This window comes from Podarcis melisellensis (genome assembly GCF_964234715.1).
Source record: "Podarcis melisellensis genome assembly, chromosome: 5".
Taxonomy (NCBI): domain Eukaryota; kingdom Metazoa; phylum Chordata; class Lepidosauria; order Squamata; family Lacertidae; genus Podarcis; species Podarcis melisellensis.
In genome coordinates, this window is record NC_138537.1 from 9,115,191 (window position 1) to 9,142,296 (window position 27,106).

The 27,106-nt window shown below is 45.4% G+C and overlaps 1 protein-coding gene across 11 annotated transcripts in view; it reads left to right on the forward strand.

The window, feature by feature from the left end:
* Positions 1–27,106, forward strand: part of MCF2L2 (MCF.2 cell line derived transforming sequence-like 2) — a 215,018-nt gene that overhangs the window by 13,833 nt on the left and 174,079 nt on the right. Inside the window, exon 1 of one of the 11 annotated variants that reach the window (XM_081910765.1) lies at positions 248–403. The exons of 8 other annotated variants lie outside the window; for them this stretch is intronic. In XM_081910765.1, coding sequence (XP_081766891.1) covers positions 346–403 — 58 coding nt within the window. In that variant the 5' untranslated portion in view covers positions 248–345. Of the gene's footprint in view, positions 1–247; positions 404–905; positions 1,120–11,813; positions 11,967–27,106 lie in introns of those variants that run through there. 2 more of the 11 variants (XM_081910768.1, XM_081910766.1) reach the window with 2 other exon arrangements.

The window sequence follows — 27,106 nt, forward strand, 5'->3', positions numbered from 1 at the left end:
TCAGGTGTGATTTGTCAAACCGAATAGCGCAGGATTCAATCTCCTACCTGACCAAGTCACTTGGATGTTCCTTGCGTTACTGTAGCATCAGAAGGCTCAAGCCCAGGGCTTTCCAAGTGCTGATCTGGGTTTTTGAAACCTTCTGACAAAGCCTTCCTTGGAACCGAGGGTGAGTTGTGCGGAGCAGGCAGTTGCCAAGGGAAACGCTACGCATCTGGGCTGCTTCTGCTGCTACTGCTGCCTACTACAACCGGGCTGCATGATTTCCCCATTTGCTGGGGGCGATGATGAGACCTTCGCAGCTACCCCTGCCTGCTGCAGCTATTTTTCTGGCAGAGAGAGAGGATGCACAAGACCTCTGGCGCTAATGTGGAAGAAGCCGCGGCAACAGCTTCCAGCTTGGGTAAGCTCTCCTTTGCCTTGCTGCATTGGGGGTACTGCAGGCAAAATGGAACGGGGGTCAGGACAGATCTAAGAAGAGGAGAAGCATGGGCGCTTGCTGGGTTGGCGTTGGAGGTCAGCACTGAGGACCATACCAATTGCTGACCCTTCCAGGGACCCCCTTTGCCATGCTCCTCTTCCTCTTCCTCCTCTTCCTTTCTGTTCTGGCTTGTTCACCTGCCTTCTGCAAGCAGAGGCGAGAGCAAGAAAAAAGGAGCAGCAGCGTTTACTCGCCTTGTCTTCTCTCCTTCTGGGCAGAGGGAGACAGTGGGAAGCAGGTAGCCCCAGTCAGGAAAGGGACCTGCCGACGGCAACTTGCCCAAGGACCCCACAAAATCTGGAGCAGTGCTGCCTGCATGTTTCCCACAACTGCACTGTGAAAGTGCAAAAAATTGATAACAGGCGCAGAGCAGAATATCCTGGGTGTCTTCAGCTTTGATGGCTTGCTTGTTTCTCACAGTTTATAGCTCTTAAGGATTCAGAGTTAGGCATCTTCTGGAACACCTTTCCCAGTAATAACTTACCTGGACCCTTAGATCATCATCTGGGGGGCTTCTCTGAGGGAGGCTTGGAGGAGGACAAAGAAGAAGGCCTTTTCAGCTTGTGGCTCCCTGTCTGTAGAACACACTGTCCAGTGAGGGCTGCTTAGTGTGTTTGCCAACATCTTTTCGGCGTCAGGTAAAATCCTACCTCTTTCCCCTGGTTTGTTGATGGACTGTGGTGATGTTGTTCATTGTTAGCTGTGCATGTTGCTATTGGTTTGGGGGGCAGCATTATGGATTTTTATGAATTTACTTTTTCCTTTGCTTAGGCTCTTTAACATGTTGCAACTCACTTAGGAGATCTTTTTTGTATAAGAAGCAGCTAACAAGTGATATTAAGAATTATATCTTAATATCTAGGCAGTGGCCATCTCTGCCAGTGTAATAGTATATTAATAGTATGGAAAAATAGGCCTCATGGTCAGAGAGGGGTGAAGTAGTTGTCATGGTCTTCAGCTCAACATAGCTTTCTGCTCCTCTCTCTATTATTAGGATCAGTAGGCTCAATTTATGCAAATTAAGAAAAACATGCAAATATTGCCAGCTTGCATGAGCCATACAAGTTTCACGTTTCAGCATTTCTTGGCACAGGATTTCAGAGCTGAGCTGAGGTTTTAAAGAGGGTGAGGTGAGAAGGATGAGGGGGGGACATTATTGTTTTTTAACCTAAGGGGGGGAAGGAAGCTAAGCAGGGCTTAGCAAATGGAAGGCAGGCACAAAGCCTTTCCTTGGTTTCAGTATCAATAACTAAGAAGCTTTTCTGACTGAAAATCTGAGAGAGGGGAAGATGGAATCCGAATTAACATCCACTGGGACTGTAATAACTTCAGCCGGGGACTGGGGTGGGGGGATGTGGCTATTTCAAATATACCAAATCTTGATTGAGCAGAAGATAGTAAAGGAACTAATTTCCAAAGAAAGATGGGGAAGGGATGCTAGAGATAGAAATCTGGACATATTTTTTATCTCTGATTGGCCAGTATTGCCTCCTAGTATTAACTTAAAATTATTTTACGGTATTGCATTGTTGGTATCTGACAAATTCCAGAGATGTATGGATTTTTTTATTTAAAAATATCTTTAATTGTAATAATAATAATAATAATTTATTATTTATACCCCACCCATCTGGCTGGGTCCCCCCAGCCACTCTGGGCGGCTTCCAACAAAACACTAAAATGCAACAAATGCAATACTTTTTTGTTGAAAAAGTAGTACTCCCCCTGGAAAAACATGATTGGGAAACAACTAGATATCCATTTAATCAATCACATTGCTGACTTAGTGTTACATGTGTGGTTTGTTTCTCCCAAACAAGCCTTGAGCTTGTAAGCAAGGAACAAACTCTGGTTTCCACTCATCGTTTGTTTGGAGACAGGCAAACCATAGTCTCTGATTCACAGGTAACTCTAAGCTACAGTTTGGTAGGTTTCCTGTCTGCTCAGTAAATCATGGATTGATGTGTGTCTTTTAGGGTGAGGGATGGAGAGGGGAACAGAATGGAGGGCATGCTTGGCAGCGACCCTGAACACTCCACATTGCAACATTTTGCTGCCGTTCCAAATTACAATATCTATTTCTGTCCTTAGAATCCAGGTCTTTAAGCTTGTTCCTGACAGCTCATTACCTATTTCATAACATTAATGTTGCTTAAAATACACTTAACAACGTGTTGGCTCTGAAGTCAGCCTCTTAATGGGATTACTCTGGCTCCATTTACTGCTGCTCCTGGCTGATCAAAACCCTCACTCCTATAACAACAGAGGAGGACTGTAAATATTTTCTTCCTGTGCTTTTGAAGTTGAGACCTGCTACACTTCTTAATGCCACTGAAGCTTTGCATGTCTGAAGGGAATCAATACTGGTGTTGCTACACAGGAGCTGTCAGCAAAGCACCGGAGTTATATATAAGAGCTGTCCTATTGATCTGTTATAAGGTGGAAAGAGAAAAAAGCTAGGAAAAAAATGACTTCGTTCCCTGTCTGTCATTGCAAGCTCACAGCAGACAAACTAATGACCGACTGCTCTGCATTCCAACAACTTTGAGAAACTGGTCAGGTTTTTACCAATCTTCCAGACACTTTCAGCCAAAGTGCTATAAATTGTAAAGGGGATAAATAAGATAAGCTTTTCAAGAAACAGGTTCTACAGAATTATTCCTTGCAGGATAAGCTTTGGTGCTCCTTCAAGCCAGAACTTAATGCGTGAGAGCAAGTACACCACCACTGGCAGCTACAAAGTGCAATGTAACTTTTGCAAAAGATAAACTCCTAAATTCAAACCCTAATTATTTGTACTTTGGGATGGCAAAATGTAGAGTGACTCCTGTGTCAGTCAGTTTAGTCAATATTGAGATAAGTGAGCTCTTGGTGTGACTTGGTATATTGTGTTCCCAGCTAATAATCTAAAGCTACCATGGCATCTCATTTGGGGCCATAGAAAAGAAAAGCCTATTTTATACCAGATGATGAATTTTTGTGAAGGGTCCAAAACACCCCCCCTTTTTTACAATGCAACAGTAATGTAAAATTGCAGTTTTGAGTGGGACTCTGTTTTACAAGGCTCATTATAGCTGCCTTCCTCTGCATCGTTTTGTATGGCGCTCTGCTTTGCATGAACCAAAATCGAAGTCCTGGGGGTTTGTCAGATGTTGTCAAATCCCATTACGGCTTGCCTGCAGATTCTTCATTCTTTAACAGAAAATTCAGTTGCATCGTGAACAGGGCGGCCAAAGAGGCCAGGACACCTTTTGTAGAAGGTGGAATTTAAGCAGGCATAGTATGCATGGCAAGTCTGGATGAATTTCGTTCATCAGACTTTATGTCGTTATCTGCCCTGGGCAGGATATAAACAGGACAGATAGACAGATAAATAAGTAATTCAGTGGAGCTGAGTCCCAAGTATAATGTGCAATAGGGTTGCAACTTAACAACTTCTTCATATTTACATGGCAGTAAGAACATCTAGGGACGCAGGTGGTGCTGTGGGTTAAACCACAGAGCCTAGGTAAACAAAAAACGAAGGTGTTAGGGAAAAATATGACAGATGCAGAGTCAGAACGGTTTCAGAGAGAAACAGAATTATCATTGGTGAAAAAGGTAAAGTACCTAGGGGTTAATATAACAGCTAAGAATCTGAGTCTATTTAAGGATAATTATGAAAAATGCTGGTCTGAAATTAAGAGAGACTTGGAAAGTTGGGCAAAATTGAAACTTTCTTTGTTAGGCCGAATTGCTGCCATTAAGATGAATGTGTTGCCAAAGATGTTGTTTTTGTTTCAAACATTGCAAATTGTGGACAAAACGGAGTGCTTTCGGAGGTGGCAGAGAGATATTTCTAAATTTGTCTGGCAGGGCAAAAAGCCCCGAATTAAGTTTAAGATACTAACAGACGCAAAGGAAAGAGGGGGCTTTGCCCTGCCAGACTTAAGGCTGTATTATGAAGCCGCAGCTTTCTGCTGGCTGAAAGATTGGCTACTTCTTGAAGACACTGACGTGCTAGATTTGGAAGGTTTTAACAATGCTTTTGGGTGGCACGCATATTTGTGGTATGACAAAGTTAAGATAAACAAGGCCTTTAAGAACCATATTGTCAGAAAAGCAGTGTTTAATGTCTGGACAAAATACAAAGACTTATTAGAAAATAAAACTCCGAGGTGGCTTTCACCCTTGGAAGCTAAGGCTTGGAAAAGACCCAATATGGAAGCCTACTGGCCGAAATATTGGGAATTGTTAGAAAAAGATGGGGACAACTGGAAATTGCAGAGTATGGAGAAAATGAAGGATAAAGTGCGAGACTGGTTACATTACGCTCAGATTAAGGAAATTTTTAAAAGTGATAAAAAGCTAGGATTCCAGGTGGAGAAATCGAAGTTGGAGACAGAGCTGTTAGAACCTAAGACTAAGGTACTTTCAAGAATGTATAATTTGCTGCTGAAATGGAATACGCAAGACGAAATGGTTAAGTCGGCTATGATAAAATGGGCACAGGACATTGGGCATAACATTATGTTTGAGGACTGGGAAAGGTTGTGGACCACTGGGTTGAATTTCACTGCATGTAATGCTTTGAAAGAAAATGTAATGAAAATGATATACAGATGGTACATGACCCCAGTTAAACTTGCCAAAATATACCATTCGTCTGATAACAAATGTTGGAAATGTAAAGAAAATGAAGGAACATTCTTTCACCTCTGGTGGACTTGCCCTAAAGTGAAGGCCTTCTGGGAAATGATATATAACGAGTTGAAAAAGGTGTTTAAGTATACCTTTACCAAGAAACCAGAGGCCTTTCTTCTGGGCATTGTAGACCAGAAGGTGCTAAAGAAAGATAGAACATTTTTCATGTATGCAACAACAGCAGCAAGGATACTACTTGCTAAGAACTGGAAAACTCAAGATCTACCCACACTGGAAGAATGGCAGATGCAACTGATGGACTATATGCAACTGGCGGAGATGACTGGCAGAATCCGAGACCTGGGAGAAGAAAGGATTGAAGAAGATTGGAAGAAATTCAAGACCTACCTGCAGAAACATTGTGATTTAGTGGAATGTTAAGAAGGATGCTTGGTTATAAATAATTGGCCATCATTAAAATAGATTAAGAATTGATATTTAAGCATGTGGTCATAGATTTGGAAATAAGATGATAATTTGCTTGACAAAAATTATTAAAGATGCAAATGGGAGCGGGAGGCGTGAGGAAGCTCAAGAATATTATGAAACTTTGTTAAAACAAAGCAATAATGTTCATTATTATTGTATTTTCTTATTAAAAAACCTTAATAAATATTTATAAAAAAAAAAAAAACCACAGAGCCTAGGACTTGCCGATCAGAAGGTCGGCGGTTCGAATCCCTGCAACGGGGTGAGCTCCCGTTGCTCAGTCCCTGTTCCTGCCAACCTAGCAGTTCGAAAGCATGTCAGAATGCAAGTAGATAAATAGGTACCACTCCGGCAGGGAGGAAAACGGCATTTCCCTGCACTGCTCTGGTTCTCCAGAAGCAGCTTAGTCATGCTGGCCACATGACCCGGAAGCTGTACGCCGGCTCCCTCGGCCAATAAAGCGAGATGAGCACCGCAACCCCAGAGTCGGTCACGACTGGACCTCATGGTCAGGGGTCCCTTTACCCTTTAAGAACATCTAGTCCAGCGTCCTGTTCTCACAGTGACCAGCCAGATGCCAGTGGGAACCTGCAAGCAGGATTTGAACATAAGAGCACTCTCTCCTCCTGCAGTTTCCATCAGATGGCATTCAGAAGCATACTGTCAGTGCCACTGAACTTAGAATGTCATCGGATGCAAAGTTCAGTAGTACTCCTAGTACAGTGGTACCTCGGGTTAAGAACTTAATTCATTCCGGAGGTCCGTTTTTAACCTGAAACTGTTCTTAACCTGAAGCACCACTTTAGGTAATGGGGCCTCCCGCTGCTGCTGCGCCGCCAGAGCACGATTTCTGTTCTCATCCTGAAGCAAAATTCTTAACCCGAGGTGCTATTTCTGGGTTAGCAGAGTCTGTAACCTGAAGCGTCTGTAACCTGAAGCGTCTGTAACCCGAGGTACCACTGTAGTACATAGCTGTCAACGTTTTCCTTTTTTTACGGGAAATTCCCTTATTCCGAATAGGATTCCTCGCAAGAAAAGGGAAAAGTTGACAGCTATGCCGTAGTGGCTCTTCAGTCTGATAATTAATGGCGATGACACAAAAAAGAAAAGAAAAGAAAAATGCCCATCTTGACAGTGACAAAATCTCATTAAGCAAATCAGGCTAATGCTATTTTGGACCCTGACATATGGTGTTAAATCAGAAGACAGTGCAGTAAAAGTCAATGCCAGCAGCTTTTGCTGGATGGATTCAACACAGGCACAACCACCCTCTTGTCAGCTGAGATGCCCAGGGACACGGGTAGCAGTGCTCAGTGAGCTGGGGGAGTCTGTGGCAGAGAGAAGTTCAGAATCAGAGGCAGGGGCTGAAGCAGAGGAGTGGGATGAGGGAGGCCAAGAGGCAGAGATGAGTCTGACTGGTGAAGAGTCATGGGGTCTCCCCCTTCTACTGCAACAAGCTCCCCTCCCGCCTGGTCTCCCAGAACCAGAAGAGGCTTCAAAAAGGTGGATGAGAGGTTGTCTTGATGCAGGCACAGTCTCCACTTGCTTGGGAAAACCCTGGAGAGGAGGGGACTTAGATGGCTATGAGGAGGTGGAGACTTTTAGCCTCAGGAATTGACACACGGGGCAAGACCTAGCGGGGATGAGCTGCTTTGCTCATTAGGCCTGACATTCTGCCAAGTCTGTGCAGATAGTTAATAAAGAGTTGACTTTTAACTCTTGCTAATAAAGAGTTAACTCCAACTTACATGGTGTGATTTACTGCCAGCTCACTCCTGACACTAAATAACTAGGTAAAGGTCTGTCAACATGCCAGGTGTGTGGTCTCAATGGGCATTCTCTGCACACCTGGGGGGATCCATGTCTGTAAAAGTGCCATCATCTGTCTAGGGTGGATGGGAAGCTTTCCCCCACAGGAATGAATGGCAGGGATGGGTCACTAAACTCTCTCCTTTGGCAACCCCAACAAGTTAAGCATCCTCCTATTTGCATAGCCCCACCTCTTCATCTGCATACCCCCCTTTTGTTTTACTGGCCTGCTTTGTGTAGATGCAAAAATGAATCAGGTGTTCTTCCTCATATTATTGGAGGCTTATTGTCGTATGTGGCCAGAACAGAGTGCGCCGCCAAGACAAACGCTGTAATGTCCTTGGGCGAAGAGCACGAGCTTTATGATGCATCATCAAGCAAGAGCGGCGTGGAGAGAAGATGTTCCAGGTAGAAATGATGCAAGGTCGGAGTCAATGGTCTCCTTTTTTGAGATGCACAGCGGTATTTGTATAGGTGCATCCTGAACTTAGCTGCAAGCCATAGCGATCAATGGATGATAAGGAGACCATGCCAGGAAGGAGCTGTATTCCAGGTTGCCACTCCCACACAGCCATCCCCTTCTGTCAATATGAAAGTACATGGATTTGGTATTTAAAACAAATGAGAGGAAGTAAGCGCAGTCAATAAGCCTATCAAGGCCTTGGCCAATGGCATCGGGGAGATTTCTGCACGTTGAAACGACCTTGAATGAACTTAAGCTGGATAAGTCATCTGCAGGGATTGAAAGCTGGCATGAGTAAAAGCTGACGACTGTCGGGGAAGCATGGTAAGGGGGCGGGTGTCTGATAGCCACCTTCGCGCTGGCTTGTTCAATGGCTTCTTGGTGTAACAGATGTAGGAAGCATGTGTGTGAAAACCCTCCTTTCTCCACCGTCCGGATAACAGAAGGAGAAATGAAGTCCTACTACAATTTCCTCCGGGAGTGCGCAAAACTGGAGAAAATGGCTCGTGCAGGTATGTTGATGCCTCTTTACAATAGGAACTCAAACAGCTGTGTTGAGATGTAAACACCAGAGTGTTCTGTGAGATTTATTCCGTAGTAAAAGCGCTCAGTTATGCCGTCTTTGAAGGGAGGAGTGCTGTTGTATCATCCAAGTCCCTGTTGATTTTGTGGCTGAATTTTATTTAAATTATTTTCCTGTGGATTTTGAACTTCTGCTGCCCCTGAAGACTAGTGGATAATATTTGAAAATGTCATGTGTGGTTTTGGGTAAATTTACTCAGAAGTAAGGTTCGCTGAGTTCACTGGGACTCCCTAGGAATCATGTTAAGGAGTGTGTGATCTTAAGGGGTCTGGGCTTGAATGCCCACATCAAGGATAGACATTCGTAGTACAGCCTAGAGCAAGCCATTCTCTCCAAGCCTCAGTCCTACATTTGTAAAACTGAACTAAGAGTGGCCTACCTTTTGGAGCTGTGAAGCCTATCATCATATTTGTTGTAAAGCACAGTGCAGAGATAAAAATGTCTCTCTCCCCCTCATCTTAATAATATTTTATTATTGCTCTTTGTTATTGTATATACCGCTTAATTGCCATTATGGCTTCTAAGCAGCTGATATGTATAAAGTCAACTGCAAAATAGAGACATGCAATAAAACAACTCCATCATAACATTTAAAAACAAATGTCCGCAACTGAAATTGCGCAGTAAAACAATCCCATTGAAACAGCGCAACAGTTAACACAGCCATTTAAACAGGAGGTTCGGGTCTGGAGAGAAGAGGATCTCTTTCAAGACCTGGTGGAATGCCAGTTTTGACACACAAGCTCCTTTCCATCGTCCTGTCACATGTGATTGTAACCAAGAAACAGAATTCAGGGTGTGACCCAGCAATTAGAAGCTTGCTTGATTCCCTGTGACTTTGATCTCTGGAATCACCAGGGCTAGGGAGCACGTCTAGTTTGGTATATCTATATTCCAAAATTCACCTCTTTTTGATTAGCCAAGATTCGCTCCAAAGGACTGCTTGATAATATTCTGGCAAGGAGGGCAGAGCCTGCCTTCTCTTTGACACTAGATGGCCCAGTTTTCACTGAAAGGGATTTTACTACGGAGACTGGGTTCGGCATTGCTCTGGGAGATAGGTGGGAACAGGTAAAACACCACCTCACTGTAACAGGTGGGGTCCAGAAAGCAAGGTCAAGCAGATGAAATTGGGCCACAATCTGCTTGGCAGGGGGTTGGACTCGATGGCCCTTGTGGTCTCTTCCAACTCTATGATTCTATGATCATAAACATAATCCAGGGTAGCAGCAGTAAAGAGGAGCCCAGGGGTAAGCAGACAAGGGAGAGGAATCATGTTGGTCCGGAACCTGAATGGCACACATTGTTCCACCCAAGGCGGAAAACGCCCAACACCATTTGCAGGTGCTTAAATCTACTCTCAGCCCTTCCTCTTAAGGAGCACATTCATTGTACTGTTTTCACCCTCTGCTAAAAAATCTTTTTGTTAATGTATGCTTAACTTGGAGAAATAGATTCCCCCCCCCCAAGCAGTACAGAGATTTTTCTAAGTAGAAAAAGTATTGTCATAGATTGTGGGGTGTAGGATTTTGATGAATTGGGATATGGATGAAAGTACAAGCTGCTGAACTGTGCCAGGCAAGGAATTCCCGGGCTGGCTTATGCAAACCAGCCTGGCCAGGCTGGTGAAGAACAAAGCCAAAATACATTGATGGCCCATCTTAGAGGAATTCTTTGGCCTGGGTAGACAGATATTGCCAAGGTGGTGGGGTGTGTGTTTGAAGTGGCAGGAAAATGTGTGTTTTTTTAGCAAGGTGTCCTGGGAAGAAGGTGGAGAAGAAAGAATGGGAGCCATCTTGGGCAGGTTGGCTGAAGGCTGGATGGGAGAGAGATGCCTTGGACTCCAGGGCTGCACTCCTGTGGGGAACAAGCCCCTCTTGAAATGGCCATGCTGTAAGATCTGGACTCCCTCCATGCAGACTGTAGGTGTAAATAGGTGAATAAACCACATTTCTTAAAGCTACGAGAGTCTCTGCTGTGACTCACTTATCCAAAGCAGTGGTTCCCAGTTAGGGGTCCGGAGACCCCTGGGAGTCCACGGAACACACCCAGGGGGTCCGCGGCTCCATCCCCTGCCAGGGACTCGCTTACCTTGTTAATTACAGAGAAAGCCACAATGATGATACATGGCTCAGCCAGCCTCTACTTGTGACCAGGACCTGCCTGCTGGCAGGGGAAAAACTTGTGAAAGAGTTGCTGGATGGCAAGTGAGCTGGGATCAAGCTAAAACCCTTCACACAGTTTCTTGAGGCTCTTGCAATTGGAGGGCCAGAGAGATAGAGCATGAGAGAGTGCAAATGGCTTGCTCCAAGGGGTGGATTCACATGCTTATCATTTAAAAAATGTCTGTTTTATTGTCTGTTTTTTAGTATACCTAAAATCCTTTGCTTATTAGGGTCCCACGTTTTCTTCAGAAAATTGCTTTGCACAGGTGACTACCATAGAGTTATCAAAATTTTCAGAAGTAGGGGGTCTGTGGATTGGCTTTTGAAAAATAAGGGATCCTCAGTAATTAACTAATTGGGAACCACTGCTCCAAAGGAACACACACCCTGGGTGAGTGCCTGGAAGCCACTGAAATCTTGCTACCACTCAGTAGGGAGTGGGAGTTACACCCAACTTTTGTAACATTAACATCATCATCATCATCTTTTATTATTTACCTTCTATGCAAGTGTCTCAAGGTGATGTACAAACAGCAAAATCCAGGAATAACATGGAGAAGGCCCGGCACATATACAGTGGTACTTCGAGTTGCGTTCCGCTCTAGTTACGGAATTTCAGCTTACAAACGCGACCAAGCCGGAAGTGTATACTTCCAGGTTCACCATGCGCGCATGCGCAGAAGTGATCTGCACGCTTTGCGAATGTGCAAAAGCAATCTGCGCACTTCGCACATGCGCGAAAGAGGCGCTCTAGTTGCAGACTTTTTGGGGTGCAAATTGCACCCTGAAACGGATTAAGTCCGCAGCTAGAGGTACCACTGTTTTTAAAATACAATACAAAATAGAGACCTACTCATCCTAATGGAGGTGTCTTCAATTGCAGCAATAAATAAATGTTAATTCAGGGAGAGTATGCGCCTATAGGAAGTCTTAAGTCTTGCACCAGGATGCTTTAAAGTACATGGGATATCCCTTAAGCCCTCTTGAGAGGATGCCCCCTGTGTCAAACCGCTTGCTAAGCCCAAATCCAGGGATTGTCCCTTGGAAGGGAGCACCGGCACTCTGCAGTCAGTGCATCCCTGCTGGAAGAAGAGAGGAAAGAGCGAGAGGCCAGCCCTCCCTACACGAACAGCCTGCTTCCTCCGCCTCACCACCAGCGACACTCCAGCCAGCCAGCCAGACAAAACAAGGCAGGAACTGCCAGAGGCTGTGTGAAAAAAAGGCTGTCTAGAGGCACTTTTTTTAAACTGCTCTGTTTGTTTGGTTTTCTTAAATGGACCTTTTGCACTGAAGCGATGGTGGCGGCTTGGAAAAAGCAGCAGGGAAGAGAGCTGGATCTCTTCAAGCTAACAGGTTGGCTTTTTGTGTAGCGGTGGGTGGGTGTGCACAAAATAAATAATGCCGTTTGCAGCACCGAACTTTTAAAAGGCACTGCTGCATTGTGTAGTCTCTGCATGTCGCAGAGGGCAGGTTTTTTTAAAAGATATGTTTCAGAAGCTGCTTCAAAAAGCAGTCCAGCCCTGCTGTTCGTCCCTTCCTTTTCCATCTCTCTCTCCCCACTGGTTCTGCTACAGCTAACAACTTCCTTTATTTCTAGAGAATGCTTTATGGGGAACGATTGAGGTCACCCAGCATGTTTGAGCCCTGAGAGGACATAATCCTACCTTTGCCATGCAGCCTGTTTCTGAGTGGGTGGGTGGGCTTTTAGGGGATTGATGGGCATAGATTGTGCTGTTTTCTTTGAATAACTTCATTGCCAGTGTAATAGGATCAAAGCAATGGGCATTACTGTTTGGGGTTGCTTCCTGGTTGCTCAGAATGGACTGAACCCAATTAGTCCCTGTAAGGTTTTTGTAGTGGCAGAGAGAATCGGTTGAAAGAGCGGAAGACCTGTGGCATCTCACCCTGTACAGAGCAGCGATCCTGATCAGATTTAAGCAGCAGTAAGTTCCATTTGAACTCCATGGGATTTAACTACAGAGTCTGAACCCACACATAGGATCAGGGTTTAATAACGTCCACAGCGTTAAGCGTAGCTGATAATAAGTCACAGAGATGTCAGATCAGACCACTGGAGACTTCCATAGATTATTGTGAAATGAATTTTTCAATGGGAACATTGCCAAGGATTTTCTTTGTTCCTAGGTTTCAGGAAACTCCACATCCCTTCTATGCAAATGCAATTTTCTTTTATAAATATTTTGCAGCTCAGGCTATGATTCTGTATAAATAAAAAAAAAACATTTTAACAGAATAGAGGAGGAAAACTGCTGCAAGAAGAGTGTCATATCCTCTATTTCAACAAGGGAATTCTTGGAGGTTGTCCGGCAGCATTCTTGCACTGCAACAGTTGTCTGCAAGATGGTAAATTAATTTGTTCCCTTTCCCTTTCAGCAATGTGAAATAGTTCAGAACAGAATTATTATGGTTTTTACTTAAGGTAGGCAGGCAGGCAGATGCTGTGTTTTAATGCAGCCAATGGCAATATTGGAGTTTGTTCTCTTGCACAATCTTGCCCATCCAAAATATATATTTTTCCCCCAGTATGAAACATGGACTATCTCTCCATGTCTTTTGCGAGGCTGATGGCATTCATCTTTTCAAATGTGCTCTCATTTCAGTTCCAGCAGATAATGAATAGAGGCAGCGAGTTGGATACTACACATAGAGAAATATTCAGTATGCTCACAATGTGCACTTTACGTATGCATCACTTGTTGTGATTTGGGGGCTGCTTCATTATAAGGAACAGACGTACAGCTAGGGCATGGAGGGGAGGAATACGAGACTTATCTATATAAGTCTGAGAAAGCTGTCAGTTCAAAAGTTATGATGAAGGCACTGTTCTCCCTAATTAGATTTGTGTGATTGCTTTGCAATACAGCAAACATTCAACCCTTCTCAAATAACATGAAAACACAAAATTTCCACTCATGTAAAAGAAAGAAAGAGAAGGAAAGAGAAAGAAAGAAAGATTTGAACCCTTATCTCAAATGCACTTACTTTCCAAAGGCAGGGAGTATTTGACATACATGTTACCATGTGATTCTCCGCTTGCATTCTGAAATGTGCACTCACAAGTGGCCTGTACCATGTGGTTTTCTCTGTGTATATCAGCACTCCACCAGTGTTTTATGCAGTGATGATGGCTGACTTCCTAACAGGGCTGGCCTATCCATGACATAAGGCAGACTGAGGCAGCCACCTCTGGTGGCAGAATCAAAGGGGTGCAAACCCCCTCCCTAGCGCTAGAGAACTGAGGAGAAGCGACTGAAGGTTCTGGTGAGTTCTGCAAAAGGCTGACCTGGAGACACCCACAAATGTTGTGAGATCAAGGTGCTAATGCCGTTGTTCCTCAGGGTTTCATGCTCTCAATGGGGGTCTCCTGAAGTTAAAGGAAACATAGGGAAATGGATGCAAGTTATCTCTAACATACATGCATGTAAGTGTTTGCAGATGGAAGCTGAGGTGCCATACAGTGTACAGCCTGTTGTGTTAAAGCATTGCAGCTGCAGGTGTATATTTTGTACTATGCATAATGTTATAGTAGGGCAGTTGTGTTTCTCTAGTTAGCATAAAAGGTAAAGGACCCCTGACAGTTAAATCCAGTCGCAGACAACTCTGGGGTTGCAGTGTTCATCTCGCTTTATAGGCCAAGGGAGCCAGTGTTTGTCCACAGACAGTTTTTCCGGGTCATGTGGCCAGCATGACTAAGCCACTTCTGGTGCAACTGAACACTGAAACCAGAGCAGCGCATGGAAACGCCGCTTACCTTCCCGCCAGAGTGGTACCTATTTATCTACTTGCACTTTTGGCCGTGCTTTCAAACTGCTAGGTTGGCAGGAGCTGGGACAGAGCAACGGGAGCTCACTCCATCGCAGGGATTCAAACCACTGACCTTCTGATCAGCAAGCCCAAGAGGCTCAGTGGTTAAGACCACAGCGCCACCTGCATCCTCTAGTTAGCATAACTTCAACCAAAACAACAAGAATCCTCTTGGGTTTTGAATCGGAGAAAGACAGGACTGTTGAAGGATAAACAAATTCAGCATATAGGAGGCAGAGTAGAGCCTTTAGCAATATGAAACAGCTGGATATTCAATGAGGTGATTTCACACATGTCCCTATTTTCATGTGTAAAATACTGAAGCGCATGAAATTGGAAGTGAAAATTTTATGTAAAATTGCTAAACATGCATACATGAAAAAATGAGGGGAAGCATCACCTGCAATCCTAAATAAACTTGTCAGGGAGTAAGCCCCATTGAACTTAATGGGACTTACTCCTGAGGAAATCTATGTAGGCTTGCATAGTATGCCTGCATTTCGTAGAAAATGAATTTTCTAATACACACGAACTCAGTCATTGGAAAACTCTCTCACCGTAAAGCGGTTGGATTTGGAAAAAGTGACCAGAGCAGTTTTCTTCCCACAAAAGTATGAGCTAAGCTGAAACCGATTCAGCAGCTGGCATGGATTAGTAAAGCAAACCCTGAGCAGAACAGAGGGACAGCAGCAAATGAAGCCGTATCTCTATGGCCAGCACCATAACCCAGCAAGGATGGGCATTAGCCAAGCCAGGTCCCTGTGGTGGGCAAAGGGTCCACCCTGCTGATAACAATATATTCTCAGTTTGTGCCAGGAGCACATGAGAAGTTCAGAGGTCTCTGTAAGACTCCTTCCCTACCCCAAGTAATCCACATGTCCCAAAGGAATTGGAAGGGGGCGGGCTTAATCTCTAACTCTGTGAAGGATATTCTCTTAAATGCTGTGGGGCGCATCTGGATCTTAGTGAGATTCATGGGAGTCTGACATGAAGTGAGGGAGCATTTCTGCTCCCTGCAGCACTCACACACATAGCTGTCAACATTTCCCTTTTTTAAAGGTAAATTCCCTTATTCCCAATAGGATTCCTCGCAAGAAAAGGGAAAAGTTGACAGCTATGTGTGTTTGTGGTGTTCTGTCATGTTATAATTACTTATTGTTTGGAAGCTGCTTTGGGATTCATTTTAATGAAAAGCGCTGTAGAAATACAACCAACCAAGCAATCACATGTTCTACCAAATTGACCTGCGAGGCTGTTTTCCCTAAAGCACGTGACGATCACAAATGAAGCAGACACATGGCCGAATCTTTCTGTTATGTACTGAAGTTCTCACCCTGGGCCAGCAGGGGGATACTGTAGATAGTTTTCACTCAGGTCCGCATATGCAAATAAGGAATTGAAAGTGACGTTCAGTGATTGGATAGTTACAGAAAGTTGTTACTGTTGCTTTGTAGTGGAGCTCTATATAGGCAGGTTGGCTGAACCCTTCAGCCCAGTTCTGTTCTGGCCTGTGAATAAACAAGAGCTGTCTGAAGAATCGCTGTGTCGTCTGATATGTTCGCCCACAACTTAACACTTTCTTTGCAGCAAAGAGCTTTGACAGCCCTTTGCTGAGCATAGGACAGGCAAAGCCCCTTGAGCTGTGGTCCCCAAGCACCCAACATCCAGCTGGCTGTCAGATGCTAGGGAAATGCTGGGCAAGGGACTTTGGCAAGTGGATGAAGCCACTTGCTAATCAATCAATCCGCTGATGCCATAATGATGTCATGTGATTGACAGGTGGATTGTCCCACCCACCTGTCAAAGTTATTCTGGGTTTGGGGACAGATAGTGATATATCCCATTGGTCCAAAAAGGTTCCCCACCCCGCAGTAATCTCTTTGCAATACCGCCATTACCCTTTGGAAGACTGACATACAACAGGCACCTCTTTCATAATGTTGTATGCCACCCCAGCCTCCAAGCCATGTGCGATTCCAAAGGTGATTTCCCAGGGCTTGTGTTTTCCTTAGAATGAGAGACAGCAGAGACTGTGGTGTCTTTAGGATATATGGTTTATTTACACACACACCCTGAGCCTACGATGGAGGGCTTCACAGTATTAACACTCTCAAAGGGTCTTGCTTCCCTCATAGCCATAGCCTTGTATTCAAACAGAAATCAAGCATCACTCTGTCTCTCTGGCTTCCCAGCCTACTGCTTCCAGCTTCTAGCTGCTAGCTCACAAGACTCAACTCTCCCTTCTACTCCCCGGCCTTTGTATTTCTAACTACCACCCATTTGCTGTCTGGCACAGATCCACTTCCTTCATTCCCTTAATGGCCCATTACCTAGGCTATCACCCAAGGAGGAAGCCAGCCTTGTTATTCCAGAAGTTTGAATCCTTTCTTATATTTCAACATTTGCTGGATCCAGGGTCTCAGCATAACAGCCTAATTCCCCCGCCCAGACTTCTGTGTGCTGGCACACATCTGTTTGGGGAGACAATGGAGGAGTGCACCTTTGGGGGTGAGGTGAAGCTGTTGGAAGGTTGCAGTCCGATCCATAACAATACTTTGAAATGAGTAATTCTCAGATTACTCATATTTCTGCAGTAGGCTCAGTAACAGCAATACCAATGAAAGCCTTTGTCTTGTTTGAGTATTCAGCATACACAGATAGAGAGAAAACAGTATGCTAAGCCCTGTTAAAAGCTGTGGTTGGAATAATTACCCTCCTTTTCTTACTCTTCCCTACACTGCAAGGCTGGCTCGACCATTGGGCAGAGTGAGGCAGTCACTTTGGGCAGCTGGTTTTGGGTATCATGAAAGGGCAGCCTGCTCTTAGTTATTTTAATTCATCATTATTGTGCTTTTACTCCCAGTGAGAGAGGCTTGTGGGATTTTCTGCCTGAGATGCCAAAATAGCTAGACCAGTCTTGGATGTGTCTATATGTCTTGGTAGGGAGTCATCGCTCACTATTCTGCTTCAGGCAGCAAATGTCTTCTTGGCCGGCCGTATCACACAGACAGAATAGAAGCCGAAGCTCTGTGTAAGGAGGATGATCAGCTGAAACACTGATCCAGATTCAGCCTTACAGGCAGAGGATTTTCCTTGTGATTAAATGCAAAAAACCCACCCCCAACAGCCCTATCATTAGATACGGCTTCTGCCCATGTATGCTAACTGGGTCACGTTCTTCTCCATCCGTCTGCCCCCACCGGGAGCTTTGCAGAATAAGCTGTGCTCATAACCTCTCCTCCCCTTGCAAGAGCAGCGTTCGGAGTCCCTGCTACCAGCATGCAGATCTTGTGTCCCAGTCTGGGCGAGCTCAGCAGAAATAGCAATTTACCATCAGCATCCCGCCGGGCAGCTCCTGCTTCCTTTATTTTAACACCTCTGCAGTGCTTCTTTCACCATGACTTGGCCTTCAGAGGAAGAGTCACTGAGCCATGGCAATCTGCCTGCTGCAATTTGTGGCTTGTTTCCACTAGAGCAAAGGGGTTTTTTGGGGGGAGGGGGTCTGCCACTGACTGTACTTGTAGGGCAGAGATGGGGACATATCAAGCCCGGGGCCAAGATGTGGCCCTCCAGGTCTTTCCATTTGGTCCTTGGGAATCTCCCCAAACTGTACCAACTCCCCAGGCTAACATCCTTCTCTGGACCTTCTTTGCACCATAAGAAGGTTAGAAGAGGGTCCTGGATCAGGCCAATGGCCCATTCAGCCTAGCATCCCATTCTCACACTGATCAACCACATGCCTGTGGGAAACCCAAGAAGATTTCCCCCTCCTGTGGTTTCCAGCAACTGGTACTCAGAAGCATCACTGTCTCCCATTGGTGGAGTCAGAACACGTGGCCACTAGCCGCCCTTCAGTGTTTTTGCCTGGGGAGAATGCTGTTGCACTTAGGTCATAGAATCATAGAATTGTAGAGTTGGCAGCAATCCCTAAGGGTCCACAGTGGAGGTTCCATAGGCATCTGGTTGGCCCCTGTGAGTAGGGCTGGCTCAAGACATTATGGTTCCTGAGGTGAACCATAAAATAGCACCCTCCCACCCCACCGCCAGGGAGGATGAGGTGAGTGAAGATCTACATCAGGAACCAAAAGGGAATAAATATCTACATTGGGAACAAAGGCGGGGTAATCAAATCAACCTTACCGGGTGGCTGACCTGGAAATCAAAGGCTGGCACAGGAGAAATGGGGCCCACTCTGAATCTGGAGCAGCAGGAACAGTAGGCAGGGAAGAATACTGTATTTTTTGCTCTATAAGACGCACCAGACCATAAGACCATAGTTATTGGAGGAAGAAAACAAGAAAAAAAATATTCTGAATCTCAGAAGCCAGAACAACAAGAGGGATCGCTGCGCAGCGAAAGCAGCGATCCCTCTTGCTCTTCTGGCTTCTGGGATAGCTGCGTAGCCTGCATTTGCTCCATAAGACGCACACACATTTCCCCTTACTTTTTAGGAGGGAAAAAGTGGGTCTTATAGAGCAAAAAATACGGTACGTCTGGAGGTCCTGCAGGATTGCCCAGTGGCATCTTTCAGCAACCAGTGACCCAGACTTGAGTAAGAGCAGTGGACCATGGATTTCTATAGCAGACACTGGTTGCCTGTTTTGGGAGCTACCTAATTCCAAGGACAGTTCAAGGATCAGAGTTTTGCGTTCATACTCATGTGGCCAAATGCTTGCTGAATCAAGCTCACCATGCTCTCCTAATGCATCTCAGTGAAAATGTCTTGAGGAGGCCTATCCAAACCAAAGGAACTGTTCTCAATCGGCTTCCAATGTCCACGGAGAGCCTCAACACAGACAAACGCATGATTCTGCGCTGCAAACCGTTCTTCTGGCTAGCTCCTTGGGAATGAGTCACATAATCAGATTATTCCTGTTGATCTTATTAACAAGTTCATTGATCTGTTGTGTGTTTATTCTGAGTCAGTTAACTCTTCTTCGACTTGATTGTAATGACTAAGCTTAAGAGACCAGGCAAAAGATCCATAACAGAAGCGTAGCACCATTTGCCGGCACCTGGGCAGCTGCGCACACATACGGCAGGTGGTGGCAGAGGGTCTCATTCAGCCCAGTCTGGGACAGGGCGCAGAGGGTGCTCTTCACCCCCTGCTCCCCAGCCCTCGCCACCAACAGGCGGGTTCTTGCACACCAGGTGGGGCACAGAGGGCGCATGCCAGAGATCTCTGCGGGTGATGCCTGGTTCACACACACCCCAGATTGTGCACCCAGGGCATTGCCCGCCCTTCCCTACCACACTATACCACTGATCCATGATTAGGAATATTTCACCTCATTCACTTACCAGGGCAAGGATTCTCCCATCAGTTGCCAGTGACATCATCGCTCCTGCTTTGAGCTTTTCTCCCCCTGCATTACTTCTCCACCTCACAACAGCTGAAACAAAAAAAAATTCCTTCCAGTAGCACCTTAAAGACCAACTAAGTCAGTTCTTGGTATGAGCTTTCGTGTGCATGCACACTTCTTCAGATACACGGAAGAAGAAGTATCTGAAGAAGTGTGCATGCACACGAAAGCTCATACCAAGAACTGACTTAGTTGGTCTTTAAGGTGCTACTGGAAGGAATTTTTTTTGTTTTGACTATGGCAGACCAACACGGCTACCTATCTGTAAACACAACAGCTGGGCACTGTGGACAGCCAACACATGCACTCATGTACACACAGCGCACACAGCTACCAGTAGGGAGAACAGGTTGCAATGAAGCACAGAAATGGTGCATAGGAAGTGGGTGATGAACCATCAGCCCATAGCTAGGCTGAGTCTCGTGCAGAACAAAGATGTCTCAGTGTTCTTGCTGTGGCTCAGCTGGTCTTTAATTAAGCAATAAGGCATTGCCCTGTCAATCGGCTGCGCACAGTTCAGTCTTTCTCTCCAGCTGGTCATCTTTCTGGCAGTCATTTGGAGGCCATTAACATATAAATGAGTTTGGTTATGTTGAGGAGCAGGAGGGGGCAGCAGGACAAGATGATATTCGCTGTCATGCACTTGGCTGGAGTTGCAGTGACCACATGTCCTGCTTCACAGAGGAGAGTCGTCTGTTTGAAGGGCTGTTCAGTCTGAGTCTCATTTAGAAAGCTAAGAAGGGAGAACACGAGGGGCTTTGAAGATGCCCGTCACCGGATAGTACCTAGATAGTAAGACTGAGCAGGCACACAGGTCATGTGGTCACAGCCTTCCCTACTATTTTGAGATCATTGTATTTTTATTTACATTATACTTTGCATTTCTAAATTTGCATCTGTACACAACTATACATCGGTACCTGGTTGACAGCTGGAACAGAATGCAAGACTAGATGGGCTTTTGGTCTTATCCAGCTCGTTTCTTATTATTTTTTGAAAAAATTACCATGGGCATATTCCATGGGAATCTCTTCTGCCCTGTTTTTTTTAGCTGACACCTTCCCCTTTTTCGGCTATGTGTATGTGGCCACCACAGTTGCAGCTTCTGCTCTTTGTGCAGTGCTCGGGCTGCCCCTGTCTACTGTTAGACAGAGTGAGACAGCCCCTCAGGTGGCAGATGCTGGGTAGCAGCAATGGCACACCCACCCAGCCATTCCCCTTTGTTGGATGATAGAGCCTGCTGCATTCAGGTGTGGTGGAGGAGACATAAAGCAGCAAAGTACATAGAGCTGAAGGAGGAAGTTGGAAGAGCGGCTCTCTTTCCCACTTCCTGTTTTGGTTCTTTGTGCTTTTCAAGGCTCAGGTTAATTCTGCCATATTTGACTTCTACCGGGATTCCTTGGAAAAGTGACAGTCACACAGGTGCTTTCTCTCTTTCTGTCTCTGGGGGAGATGGAGGAAGGGGGACCAGAGAGGGTGTCGCCCACAGCACCTGCTCAGAATTCCAGATATGCTCACAGGCCTAAAATGGTTGGTGACCCCTTACTTTATCAAAATGACCCTTGAAATCTCTTGAATAAATGCCTCCCATTGTCACTGAATTAACCTTCTTCCTCTTCCACTTCCAGCGTCTTCTTCAGAATTGGGGGGGGGGGGGAACGATGGAAGGGGAAAATGAGTCTGTGCAAAATAAATTAAACGATAGCGTGCTTAACTTCATTTTAAGTAGGGAATTGGGAAGCTCAGCTGTATAACTCTTTGCTCCGGGGGATTAGATGGTTATCACTTATGCTTCTGAACTGGACAGAGGAGTACTATCAGCCAGATGGGACATCGTAATTGCTTCTTCCTTTTTCTTTAGTAGAAGCAACATTTTTTTCAGTGCCACAGCAAAGCAAGCATGCTAAAAGATGCTTCATCTCTGCAAACCTGGTTTTGCAACTGAGCATGCACTTTACAGGGAGCTACAGCTAATCTTTCACATGCAGTGGGTTTTATCCAAGGCTGGAATCAGTATCTGGTACCGTATGAGGAATAAATACATTCACAGATTTAAAAACAGGTCTCATTTGTGCAGCACATTTCTTAGCTGCACATTTACAAGTTCTACAAGTGCACACCTTTGAAAAACATAATATACAACTTGTCTCTCTGTTTATTCCATTTATGTTGCATCTCGAGGAAGATGAGAGATGTTGATCAGGGAGGTGTGTCAGAAGAAGAAGGAACTTATATGTCTAATTAGTGTCTAAGTGGTTATATTATGTATTTTTTGTAACTTTAGTTGTTTTAGTTTGTTGCACAGTGCTTTGAGATATATGTATATATTTAGTGGTATAGAAAAACAGCCAAAATAAATATTGCAGCTAGCATTCCAGTTTCCTTTCCATTTTTCTACGTGATGGTTATTTATGATGTCTTTTGTTTGTTTTTTAAGTTGTTGCTGTTTATCAGTTTTGCACCTTTCACTGATGTAGCTGCTTCGAGCATCTTCTGGCAAGACTCTGTGACCCCCAAACACAATATCATAAATCACAGTTCCCGGCTCGCAACTCGGGCTAATTTTACTCTGCCGTTGCTTAAATGCACAGTCAGCAGCTTCCCTGAGCCCTTAATTCCACTGAGTAACTTTTCCATATTAATAAAAGACGCTATTGTGTATGTATGTGTGTGGCTGGCCTTGATATGTCACTCTTGACGGATTGCATTGAAACACTTAAGCTGTGACAACCCTCACATCGTCCCTCCCTTCCCTTGTATTAATTCTTGCACACATTATGATAATCCAGCATGCAGAAGGCCATTTGCTTGCTAAATGACCCAGATTTTCTCCGCGGTCGTATGGTGAGTGGGATAGTAGGACAAAGTAAGGACCTTCTGAACCCTTACATCCCAGCTTAATTGTTGAAATCATCTGGTGAAGCACTGATAGTTGTCCCCCACGTTACGGAGGCCTGACCGACCTTAGCTAGAAGTCGGGTGTTTGGTGTCAGCAGCCCTGTGCTATGAAATACTCTTTCGGCCGAGATTAGACAGGCAGACTCTCTCTATTAACTATTATTAATAGTTAGGCAGACTCTCTCTACAGTGGTACCCCGCAAGACGAACGCCTTGAAGACGAAAAACTCGCTAGACGAAGGAGTTTTTCGTTTTCTTAGCCGCTTCGCAAGACGCATTTCCCTATGGGCTTGCTTCGCAAAACGAAGCTTGCCCTGCAAGCTCCGGGGATAGCGGGGAAGCGCAGCGTGTCTTCCCCGCTGTCCCCGGACCCCTTTTGAACCAAGGGGCGGCAACGGGGAGAAGCGATCTTCTCCCCTCCTCCCCTTGCTTCAAAAGAGGGGACCCCTTTTGAACCAAGGGGCGGCAACGGGGAGAAGCGATTCTCCCCGCTGCCCCTTCCCTTGCTTTAAAACAGGTCCGGGGACAGAGGGGAAGGCGCGCGGCACTTCCCCTCTGTCCCCGGACGGTCTCCATACGAGCGCATTGATTGATTTTCAATGCATTCCTATGGGAAACCGTGCTTCGCAAGATGAAAAACTCGCAAGAAGAAAAAACTTGCGGAACGAATTAATTTCGTCTTGCGAGGCACCACTGTATTAACTTTCAGGTGTCTCTTAAGGACATTTTTAATGCCCATAGGTCATCTAGTCCAACCCTCTGCAATGCAGGTAAAAGGTACCCCTGCCCGTACGGGCCAGTCGTGTCCGACTCTAGGGTTGCGCGCTCATCTCACTCAAGAGGCCGGGAGCTGGTGCTGTCCGGAGACACTTCCGGGTCATGTGGCCAGCGTGACTAAGCAGCATCTGGTGAGCCAGCGCCGCACACGGAAACACCGTTTACCTTCCCGCTATAAAGCGGTACTTATTTATCTACTTGCACTTTGAGGTGCTTTCGAACTGCTAGGTGGGCAGGAGCTGGGTCCAAAAGACGGGAGCTCACCCCGCCGCGGGGATTCGAACCGCCGACCATGCAATCAGCAAGTCCTAGGCACTGAGGTTTTACCCACAGCGCCACCCGCATCCCCTTCAATGCAGGAGTGGCCGCTAAAGATTCCCTGAGGAATGTGCCAGCCATACAGTGAGATCAGGGATGAATGAGTGTGCAAAGTACGGAGAGAGCAGGATGGGAAAGGCGCCATCAGGAGTCATGACACACGTCAGCTGGAGAAACTGGGCAGATTACAGAACAGGGCTCTTTACCTGGCAGGCTCCAGTCCCCTAACCCCCACCAGCACTGCCCCACATACCTGTTTGGCCTCTTGTCCTGGAAAGAAAAGAGCAGCGTTTGGGAGAAAAGGAGCAGCAACAGCTATGACTTCAGTTTGGGGCTACATTTAGGAAGGCAGGAAGCTGCTCTATAAATGAGTCATATTCCTGGTCTATCTAGCTCAGTATTTGTTATGTGCTGAAGTTCTCACCCTGGGCCAGCAGGGGGATACTGTAGATAGTTATGCAAATGAAGGATCGAAAGTGATGTTCAGTGATTGGATAGTTTTAGAAAGTTGTTACAGTAACAAGGTACTGGAGCTCTATATAAGCAGGCTGACTGAGCCCTTCAGTTCAGTTCTGTTCTGGCTTCTGAATAAAGAAGAGCTGTTTGAAGAATCACTGTGTTGTCTGATATGCTCACCCACAACTTAACAGTATTGTCTACACAGACTGGCAGAGGCGCCGAAAGGTTTCAGACTGGGGATTTCTCCTGGCCCTACCTGGAAAGGCCGGGGATTGAACCTGAGGCCTTCTGCATGCAAAGGAGCCATGGCACCTTCCTCTTTGCTGGATGTGTGTGAGAGAGAGAATGAGAGAGAAGTTTTCAGTTTCTCAGTCTGTCTGGGTCTTCCTCCTTCTCTGCATGTGTGTGATGGAGAGAGAAGGGGGCTGCATTGATCACAGGCTCAGTTCCTTGAGAGAGTGCTTGTCTGCCATGCTCAGTTCTGTCACCACATTATTTGCTAGCTTGTTTTCTTATTTGAGAGGTTTCTGTCCCATCCTTCAGGTAGAACCTTTCAGAGCGGCCAGCAAGGTAGAGCAACCCTGTAATTTGAAGGGCTGCCTGATTTAAGTCTGCTTTAAAGAGAAAGCAAGCAGCAATGTGTTATATTTCTGTTTAAATCATTCCACTTAAGAATTATTTCCAAACTTGCATCTGTGTGTATAAATTAGCACAACCAAATTTTATGTAGATTTCTGTCCTTTTTGTGGTGCTGCATTTTGGTTTTTTTGGGCAATGTGCAAATCCCCCCTCCCCCCATAACAGGGTTAAGCATGGCAGCAACATATACCATTAAGACACCAAAAAATGTTACTAAGCATTAGGAGACAACAAGGTAAAGGTAAAAGGACCCCTGACCATTAGGTCCAGTCGTGGCCGACTCTGGGGTTGCGGCGCTCATCTCGCTTTATTGGCTGAGAGAGCCGGCATACAGCTTCCGGGTCATGTGGCCAGCATGACTAAGCCGCTTCTGGCGAACCAGAGCAGCGCATGGAAATGCCGTTTACCTTCCCGCCAGAGCAGTACCTATTTATCTACTTGCACTTTGACGTGCTTTTGAACTGCTAGGTTGGCAGGAGCAGGGACCGAGCAACGGGAGCTCACCGCATTGCGGAGATTCAAACCGCTGACTTCCACTGCAGTCAAATGAAAGGTCTTCAGCTGGTGCCAGAAAGATATCAGTCGTAATGCCCATCAAGCCTCCCTGGGGTGTTTGGGGTGCCACAACTGAAAAGGCTTTGGCACCCACTTTTATTCTGAAGGGATCTTATTTTTTAGTTTATTTTTTTAGTTATTGCTTTGCTTGCAGTGTTTTATAGACTGCGGTTGTTTCAGTGAAGACTATTCTCTATGAAGACTACTCTGTATGATTTATGCTATATTTGTGATGTTCTATCACGTTCTATCATGCTATTGCTATATATTGTTATTGTTTGGGATTCATTTGAATGAAACACGACATAGGAATATAATATATCAAATCTTCAGTGCTCAGGCAGGTACATAATGCATGTTTGTAACATGACGTATAATCTGTGGCTTGGTTCACTATTTCGAGTTATATACCTTGCTCATTTTGGGGGGCTCCGTGCTCTCATGCAGGACACGGAAGACAAACGCCCCGGGTTTGGGCTGCAACATGTTGGAGGGTATGGATTTGTTTTCTGTTTTCTGACTGTGAGACAGCCATCGGCTGGATTGTGTTGTGGTTTGTCAGGAGCGGATATCATGTCTGGTACTGATGTTGCTTTATATTGCTTGGCGACAGTAATCTGCTTGTAAGCACGTGCAATTCTTGTACACCTAAGATGAACATAACATTTTTTCCGTTAGCTCTCCCCTTAGATGTGGAAAGGGCCTCACCCAGGGACCAGCATTTTTTTGTTCCAAGAGCTGGCAACTCTAACTACTTCATCTTTTATCCTTTTCCTACAAAATTCCTTTGGTTAGGAGGGGAAAGCCTTCAATACCAGGGACTAGTCTATTTTTAGAAGCAACCTCATATAAAATATACATACAGGAGAGTGGGGAGGGGGAACCCAAGCAAAACCACTCCCATTCCTTCGGCAAGCCTCTTAAGTGTCAGTAATAAAATTTCCCTTCCTTCCTTCCTTCCTTCCTTCCTTCCTTCCTTCCTTCCTTCCTTCCTTCCTTCCTTCCTTCCTTCCATATACTCGGAGTCGAGTATGGATTTTATGCTCTTTATTCAGCTCATAGTAGCGAGGAATGAAAGTTTCCCCAAAATATCTGCTTTATATACATTATTTACACAATGGGTCGCACGTGATTGGCTAATTCTGGGATTCTCCTGTAGGCCAATCAGGATGCGGATTCATTTCCACCTGGAGCTGGATTGGGTGGCTCCTGCGGACCAATCATACTGCTGCATTGTTCTGGGACCAATCAGGCTGCTGCATTCTGGACCCTATTGTTCTAGGACCAATCAGACTGCTGCATTCTGAATCCTATTCTAGGACCAATCAGACTGCTGCAATCTGAATCCTATTGTTCTAGGACCAATCAGAGTGCTGCTTTTTGGATCCTATTCAACTCAGTACATAACACTTTCTTTCCATCAGGCAGATTCTCAGGCAACAGGCATGCAACTGGAATGGCCTTTAAGGCCATTACCATTTTAAAAATATAGCTTAAAGTCATTTCTTGTACTTTATGCCATGTATGTGTGCGTGTGTATTCACAATGCCTCCCACTTCCTCCTGGGTCGTGTACTCACTATATCTTTAAAGCAGACTCAAAACACATCCTTACCCTCAAAGAATTCTGGGCACTGTAGTTTTCCCTGCGCAGAGCTGC